This window comes from Orycteropus afer, unplaced genomic scaffold (genome assembly GCF_000298275.1).
Source record: "Orycteropus afer afer isolate SDZICR_OR568_19922 unplaced genomic scaffold, OryAfe1.0 scaffold00152, whole genome shotgun sequence".
NCBI classification, from domain to species: domain Eukaryota; kingdom Metazoa; phylum Chordata; class Mammalia; order Tubulidentata; family Orycteropodidae; genus Orycteropus; species Orycteropus afer.
The window spans coordinates 7,772,265-7,781,466 of NW_006921739.1; the positions used below are offsets into that span (position 1 = coordinate 7,772,265).

General features: G+C 36.8%; 1 protein-coding gene across 1 annotated transcript in view; it reads left to right on the forward strand.

Annotated features, from left to right (window-relative positions):
- PKN2 (protein kinase N2) overlaps positions 1–9,202 on the forward strand; it is a 245,382-nt gene that overhangs the window by 62,421 nt on the left and 173,759 nt on the right. Inside the window, 1 exon segment of the mRNA XM_042781698.1 lies at positions 5,555–5,674. Coding sequence (XP_042637632.1) covers positions 5,555–5,674 — 120 coding nt within the window.

Sequence of the window (9,202 nt, forward strand, 5' to 3'; positions counted from 1 at the left end):
TATATATATATATATATATTAATTTTATTGTGGTTTGGGTGACAGTTTACAGAGAAAATTGGTTTTCTTTAAGCAATTCATACACATTTTGATTCTTGACATTGATTGCAGTCCCCACAATGTAACAGACTCTTTCCACTTCCTCCCTGTGTTTATTCATCCTTCTTTCCTGTCCTTTCCTGCTTTCTTAGCTTTATCTCTGGATAAATACTACCCATTTGATTTCATATGGTTGGTCAGTTTAGGGAATGCATACCTTCACCTTATAGGCCTATCTAAAGGCTTGATGAGTCTATTTCTTAAGACATTACTTGGGATGAAGATTTCACTTTACTTAATATATTTGTGTCATTTTAATTGTTTTATTCTTACATATTGGTGGTGGTGTTGTGATGTGCCCTCGAGTTGGACCCAACTCATAGTGACCCCTTCTTGGGTTTCCGAGGTGATATCACTATGGAAGTAGATTGCCCCATCTTTCTTCTGAGGAGTGGCTGGTGGGTTTGAACCGCAGCCTTCTGGTTAGCAGTCAGGTGCCTTGGGCACTATGCTACCAGAGCTCCTTATATATTGGAGTTTGTCAAATTAATGTATGCCTGGAGCAAAGTTAACATTATGCTTTGGGTATAATATGAGAAAAATAAATGAGATATTACTAAAAAAGTAATAAAGTAATAGCTTGTTGTTGTTGTTAAGTGCCGTCGAGTCGTTTCAAAGTAATAGCTAAGAAACTGCATTTTTAAGAATTAATAAAATAATTTTACATATTATGTTGGTCATAAATTTAAATATATACTTAATATTTCTGATATTTTGAAGTATACTTCGTAGCATGGTATTTGGACTTAAAGATTCTTAGCATATTTTCAAGAAATTGTGCTTAGAATAGAACAGTTTTAAAAGGTTGAAAGACCATTCTTTGCCTTTATCTCAAGCAACTAAATTCTGGACAGAAGAGTAGCCTGTTTTAAATGATCTATAGGGCATCAGACAGCCTTCTGCAATTTAGCAATAATGAAATTCAGTTATCTTTACTGTTGTATAACTCTCCCTTTATTTTTTGTATCATCCCTCCCTCTACCTTTATTATATTTTAGATATATCAAAAGATACATAGAGAGTAATAAAACAAACACTATTCAACACCCAGCACAAGAAATAAACATTACCAATGCAATTGAATGAAGCCTTCTAGATACTTCTCTCTTGCACTTCTTTCCTTCCTCATCTCTGTACCCTCAACAACTATACTGAACCTGGTGTTATTTCTATGCTAGAAATTATTTTTTTGGTAAAATCTTTAGCTCAGAAACTCTCATGATAGTTTTATTTTTCCTTGAGTCATCAGCAGATATGAAGGACAGTGGGAAGGTTGAACTTGTTTTCCTACACATTTGCATCAAATTGCCAGTCTATAACAATTTATTTGCTCTAATTTTTAACTTGTTTCAAGCAGTCACTTGGATTTCTTAGCTGTTTATAATTAGCTATTACTTATCCTGCACTTGACTAATTGGTTTTACTTAGGGTTGTTCTTTTAAATTCTCCATATAGTTTCATTGTTGCCTTCTCCATCTCCCAGTTTTGAGTAACTCACAACTTACTTTCTGTTTCTTTAGCCTAAGCAGTTGAAGTTCATCTAATGAGAATCCTAGGTCTCATGTCCAGAATATTCATTCAGTTAAAGCAAGTAATTATTTTATGCATGGAGAAAACTTATTATGCTGTGAGTTAAGAGTTAGGAAAAAAGTAAGTATGTGAGGTTTCTGCTCTTGTATTGCTTCTTCTTGTTAGATGTCATAGAGTTGGTTCCAACTCATAGCGAGCCTATGTACAACGGAACAGTCCTGTGCCATCCTCACAATTGTTGCTGTACTTGAGCCCGTTGTTGCAACTACTGTGTCAAACCATGTCGTTGAGAGTCTTCCTCTTTTTTGCTGACTTTCTACTTAACCAAGCATGGTGTCCTTCTACAGGGACTGGTCCCTCCTGATAACATGTCCAAAGTACAGGAAATGACGTCTCTCCATCTTGCTTCTAAAGAGCATTCTGACTGTACATCTTCCAAGACAGATTTGTTTGTTGTCTGGCAGTCCATGGTTTATTTACTAGTCCTCGCCAACACTATGATTAAAATGCATCAATTCTTTGGTCTTCCTTATTCATTGTCCAGCTGTCACATGCAAATGAGGTGAGAAAAACTACCATGGCTTAACTCAGGTGCACCTTAGTCCTCAAAGTGGTATCTTTGCTTTTGACAATTTAAAGAGGTCTATTTGCAGCAACTTGCCCAAGGCAATATGTCATTTGATTTTTTGATTGCTGCTTCCATGGGCATTGACTGTGGATCCAAGTAAAATGAAATCCTTGACAACATCAGTCAGTTAAGTTTGTATGTCAGCTTGGCTGGGCCTGAGTGGCTGGACAGCTGGATGTAGTTATTCCCCAAGGTGAGAATGGTAAAATGGAATTAACTCCATGGTGGAATCTATTGGAGCAGCTCAGTAGCTGCTTTAGGGATGTGGTCTGCTTCCCATATGTAAGAAACAGCTTTGGGAATGGTCTCTAGCCTTTTCTCAGCTTGAACCCTGCATGTAGCCAAGTCGTTGTTCAACAGCCTGCCATGTCCTGCTGATCTTCGGACTTCATCTGTACTTAATGAATTAATGGTCTGCTATGTTGTTTGGTAACATTGGGACTGTGCCTTTTTACTTGTCAGCCTTAGGCTTGTCAGCCTCAGCAACCAGCAGCTGTCTTGAGTGAAGAAAAGCCTGCAGTTTCAGTGGGCTGGAAGCAGGAGACAGAGATGAAGCCCAAGGTTGAGGGGTTTTCATTCATCCCTTAGAGCCTGGCACTTTGAACCCAGACTTAAAACCTCCAAAATTGTAAGAAAATAAACTCCTGTTTGTTGAAACCATCCCATTTGTGGTATATTCCTGTCAGAGAGCACTAGGTAACCAGAATACTCCGTGTACCATGATGTTGCTTATTGATCCTATTGTGATGATTTTTGTTTTCTTTATGTTGAGGTGTAATCCATACTTCAGACTATAGTCTTTGATCTTCATCAGTAAGTGCTTCAAATCCTCTTCACTTTCAGCAGGCAAGGTTGTGTCATCTGCATTTGTCAGGTTGCTAATGAGTCGTCTCCAATCCTGATGTCATGTTCTTCTTCATATAGTCTCCGATTATTTGCTCTGCATGCATATTGAATAAGGATTGTGAAAGGATACAACACCTTTTCTGATTCTAAATCATGGCGTATTCTCCTAGTTCTATTCAAACAACAGGTTCCACAACAACATAATTAAGTGTTCTGGAATTCTTATTCTTCATAGTGTTATGCATAATTTGTTATGATCCACATCAAATGCCTTTGCAAAGTCAATAAAACACAGGTAAACATCTTTCTTGTATTCTCTGCTTTTAGCCAAAATCCACCTGACATCACCAATGATATTCCTACTTCTACATCTTCTGAATCCTGTGTGAACTTCTGGCTGTTCCCTGTTGGTGTACTGCTGCAAGAATTTTTGAATTATCTGCAGCAAAATTTTACTTGTGTGTGATATTAATGATATTGTTTGATAAAGTCCACATTCTGTTGGATCTCCTTTCTTTGAAATGGTCACCAATATGGATCTCTTCCTGATGGTTAGCCAGGTAGCTGTCTTCCGCATTTCCTGGCATTGATGAATGAGCACCTCTGTTTCTTGAAACATCTCAATTGTATTCCATCAATTCCTGGAGCCTCATTTTTCATCAGTACCTTCAGTGCAGCTTAGACTTCTTCCTTCAGTACTGTCAGTTCTTGATCATATGCTGCCTCTTGAAATGGTTGAACATCAACCAATTTTTTCTGATAAACTGACTAACTCCAGCTCTTTGCACATTTCATTATAATACTTTACTTTGGCTTTTTGAGCCACTGTTTGAAATTTCTGTTCAGCTCTTTTACATCATCATTTTTTCCTTTCACTTAGCTATTACACATTCAAGAGTAAGTTTCAGAGATTCTCTGACATCTATTTTGATCTTTTCCTTCTTTTTTGTCTTTTTAGTGACCTTTTGCTTTCTTTATGATGTCATCTCACAACTTGTCTGGTTCATTAGTGTTCAGTGCAGCAAATGTGTCCTTGAGATGGTCTCTAAATTCAGATGGGATATATTCAGTGTTGTATTTTGGCTCTTGTGGATGTGTTTAAATTTTCTTCAGTTTTAACCCAAACTTGCATGAGAATAGTTGAAGGTCGATTTCACAGTCTGTCCTGGCCTTGTTCTTACTGATGATAGTGAGCTGTTCTATCATCTCTTTAGACAGAGGTAGTCGATTTGATTCATGTGTATTCCATCTGGTTAGGTCCACCTGTAAAGTCACTGTTTATGTTGTTGAAAAAGGTATTTGCATTGAGTAAGTTATTGGTCTTGCAGAATACTGGCAGGGTTACCCATGGCAGACAGATTTCAGCAGAGCTTCCATACAAAGATTTCCCAGTTCTTCCTTTGTAATTTTGGTTCTTTATTTCACACACACACACAAAATGCTTATAATCATGCTTGAAGTAAATAGATTGCTGTGTTTTCTGTTTTGTCTATACCTACTTATTTTAAAAACATGTAACTCTTCACATTGGCAGGTTCTGGTGGTATATCAGAAATGTTCTAAATTATGGATGACACTTAAAACCTAAATATTAAACTCATTTTTTGTTAACTTTGCTATCCTTCTGTCTCCCACTTTTTTGCTACATTTAGTAATAATAACAATATTAACTCTGTTAATAATTGAACAAATGATAAGTGCCAGATGTGATAATGATTTATATATTTTACCAATAATTTTAATAATCCTTTTGTGGTAAATAGTTCAAATTCATTATGAAGATCAACAATCAAGGTTTTTGAGAAGTTATGTAATGTGTCCAATAGTGGTTGAGGCATTTTGCTACTAACCAAAAGGTCAGGGGTTGGAAACCACTAACTGCTCTGGAGAAGAAAGATGAGGCAGTCTTCTTCCATAAAGATTTATAGCCTCGGAGCCTCAATGGTGGTCACTATGAATTATAATCCACTTGCTGGCAGTGAGTTTGTTTTTTTGGTTCAAGTAAGTGTAAAAGCCAAAATTTGAACTGGAAGCCAAAGTCTTGTCTTTTTAAATGTCTTGATATATTACAGATTTCATTATTTTGTTAGTCATTGGGCTTTTTGTTTCACAGAATCTGTCTCTGGCTCAGCCTGAGTCTCTTCCCCACGTTTCTGTCTATTGTCTGTCTTTTGTGTCTGTTTCTGCCTCTGTCTTAACTGTCATCTTCACAACCAGAATTTCCACATACTTTCATAATGCCTGTAGGAGGTGGTCCAGCCCCCACTGAGAAGTTCTGGCCTAGGGGAAATGACTTTTACCTCACATTTAAAGATGAAAGAAAAACATAATATGTAAGTAGCTTTCAGAATATTTTTTTTCAGGAAAAGTTTTTATAGCCCTTTTTTAAGAGTCTCAAAGCATATTGGTCAATATTAGGTGTATGTAACTAATTATCATTATTTCTGATAGTATTATTGTAGACACAAAAGAGGGCTTGCATATTTTAACTCCTGGTAAGTTCAGGGAAAGGAAAAGTTCAAGGAGGGCTTCTCTACCTTCAGAGGTATGAGAGCAAACAGAATCTGCACAGTAGGGTAGGTTTGTTTTCACTGATCAATTGGAGCCATGCTTAAGATGTTTTTTTGAAGTTAATTAACTTTTTAATGTGGTTTATTTTGTGTAAAGAAAGTATTCTAGTAAGTTAATTAATCAAGGTCTTAAATTGTGTGCCTTTATATGAATATGGGATATTTCCCTAAAGTCTGTTTGCATATAGGCTCCTAAGAGGGGTTCTGAACCTAGGGTGCTTGAGTGGACCTCAGGTGTCTGTGAGCCCTCTAAAACTACCAATTGCTATATGTGTGCATGTTGCACACTTGGAGTTGTCTGCTTTTTTCATGATAGGGAGTGACTGTAACCCACATTCCCAATCCCCTCCCCAACTCCAATTTAAGAACCACTGATAGACGAAAATTGATAATGTTGATGAGTGGAATAGTGATCAAGTGTCCTTAGAACCACTGGTAGGCAGTAGTACCTGTCACTTGGGTACTTGATCCCAAATCCAATAGTTTAGGATATAGGGAAGGTAAAATTATTTCTGTTTTATCTTGTAAAGTTCTAAGAATTTGGATGTAATTTTGGTACTTTATTTCTCTTTGGTTTCTTTTTTTCTTATAAAATAATAAAGAAAATTAGTCTGTTAAGTAGTCGTAAAAAGGACAATTATTAATAAAATTTAGATTTTACTCATTGTATAATTTATTTTGTGCTTGATTATATGTGTGACTTGATTGAAAAGAGCAATGATTTTATAATTGCCATAAATGTGAAGACTGTCATGATTTCTGACTCTAGCTATTCTTTTTCTTTTTTGGTACCTTTTAGTTTTTTCTTTTTGCTTGAAACTTTTTCTTTAACTAGGGCTTTTAATTGAGTGGGAAGGTGTTGGGTTTGAACTAACAGGATTACTATTCCATCTATGAAACCTGAAGCTTAACTTTTTTTGTTGTTGTTCTTTTAAAAGTATTTATTGATCAACCACCAGACTGTATACTGATGATTCAGTAGTGAGCAAGATAGATTCTGCCTTTGCTTTTAAAGAGCTTGTTTAATCATCTGGTAGAAAAGACAAGTAACAGTAAGGTGTGATAAGGGCTACGATAGGGAATATGCTTGGATACTGTGGATCATGAGAGAAAGGTACCTAACCAATACACGTAAGATTAAGGATGGCTTTCCACTTGAGACCTGAAGGATAAGAAAATAGAAGTTAGCCCGAGGAAAACCATCCATCCAAAGGTAGTCTTTGAATATTTGTGTGATATACTGATTTCCTTGCTTCATTTCAACATCTTGTTGCTTCATTTCAGCTGACGGTGTTGTTGTTAGGTGCCATCGAGGTCGCTCCAACTCATAGTGACCTTTCGTACAACAGAAAGAAACATTGCGAGGTCGCTCCAACTCATAGTGACCTTTCGTACAACAGAAAGAAACATTGCCTGGGCCTGCACCATCCTCACAATCCTTGCTGTACCTGAGCCCATCCCCCTTCTCGCTGACCCTCCACTTTACCAACCAGGATATCCTGCTCCAGGGAATGGTCCTTTCTAACAAAAGACCAAAGTAGGTGAGATGAAGTCTGGCCATTCTCACTTCCAGGAAGCATTCTGGCTGCAGTTGTTCCAGGACAAATTTGTTAGTTTTTCTGTCAGTCCATAGTACTTACAGTATTCTTCACCAACACCATAACTCAAAAATATCAACCCTCCTTTGGTCTTCATTATTCATTGTCCCGCTCTCACATGCAATTGAAAATACCATGGCTTGGGTTAGGTGCACATAAGTCTTCAAAGAGACATCTTTGCCCTTCAACACTTTAAAGAGCTCTTTTGCAGCAGATTTGCCCAGTGCAATATGAGATCTGATTTCTTGACTGCCGCTTCCATAAGTGTTGATTGTGGATCCGAGTAATATGAAATCTTTGACAACTTCAGTCTTTTCTCCATTTATTATGATGCTGCTTACTGGTTCAGTTGTGAGGCTTTTTGTTTTCTCTATCTTGAAGTGTAATCCATACTTCAGGCTATAGTCTTTAATCTTCTTCAGTAAGTGCTTCAAGTCTCCTCACTTTCAGCAAGAGAAGTTGTGTTGTCTGCATAGTGCAGCTTTTTAGTGAGTCTTCCCCCAATTCTGATGTTGTTCTTCTTCATATAGTCCAGCTTTTCGGATTATTTGCTCAGCATACAGATTGAATAAGTATAGTGAAAGGATACAACCCTAATGCACTAACTTCCTGATTTTAAACCATCCAGTATTCCCTTGTTCTGTTTGAATGACAGCCTCCTAGTCTATGTGCAGGTTCTTTCTTCATGAGCACAACTAAGTGTTCTGGAATTCCCATTCTTCTCAATGTTATCCATATTTTGTTACTATCCACACAGTCGAATGCTTTTGCATAGTCAATGAAACATCTTTCTGGTATTCTTTGCTTTCAGCCAAGATTCATCTGACATCAGCAGTGATATTCCTCATTCGGGTCCTCTTCTGAATCCAGCTTGCATTTCTGGAAGTTCTCTGTTAATATACTACTGCAACAGTTTTTGAATTATCTTCAGTAAGATTTTACTTGCATGTGCTATTAATGATATTGTTCAATAATTTCCATGTTCTGATGGATCACTTCTCTTTGGAATGGGTATACGTATGGGTGTCTTCCCGTTAGTTGGCGAGGTAGCTGTCTTCCAAATTTCTTGGCATAGACGAGTAAATGCCTCGCATGCAGCATCCGTTTGTTGAAACATCTCAGTAGGTATTCCCTCAATTCCTGGAGCCTTGTTTTTTGCGAGTTCCTTCAGTGCAGCTTCAACTTCTTTCTTCTGTGCCATTGGTTCTTGATCATTTGCTACCTTATGAAATAGCTGTAAATCAACTAATCCTTTTTTGTACAGTTACGTACTGACCTTAATTACTCACATTTTACTTAATATTAATAAATGTACTTGTTCTTGCCTTTTTAAAGACAGGATACTGAACCATTCCTATCTAATATATTGCTTTATAATTTCTAAACACTTTGCCATTTTTTTTCTCCTTTGATTCTCATAAGATACTGGAAAGTAGGCATTATTTTTCCCATTTTAAAGATCACTTGGAAAGTTCAATACACCTGCCTTAAGTTATATAACTATTAAGTGTTAGAACAAGGCATAGAATCCAGTGTTTCCATTTTTAGTCTAAAGTTCTAACATATTGTTTTACACAATTAAACAATCTCTTGATAGTTCATTAGTTTTTCTGCACAGTTTGGCTTCCAGGCCTTATGTTTGGTGTATCAGCTTAAATCTCCTTACATTACATAGTTTCAAATATTTCTGAATTTTAAATTCTTAGTACAGGGAGTCCCCAACTTACAATGGGGTTCTGTTTCAGTGACTCCATTGAAAGTCAATTCTGACATAAATTGAACACTTTTTTTTTTTTAATTGTGATTTGGGTGAAGATTTACAGAGCAAATTCACTTCCCATACAGCAGTTCACATATACTTTGTTTCATGACATTGACCACAGTTTACCACAATGCAACAGCTCCCCTCCCACTTCCTCCCCATAGTTACC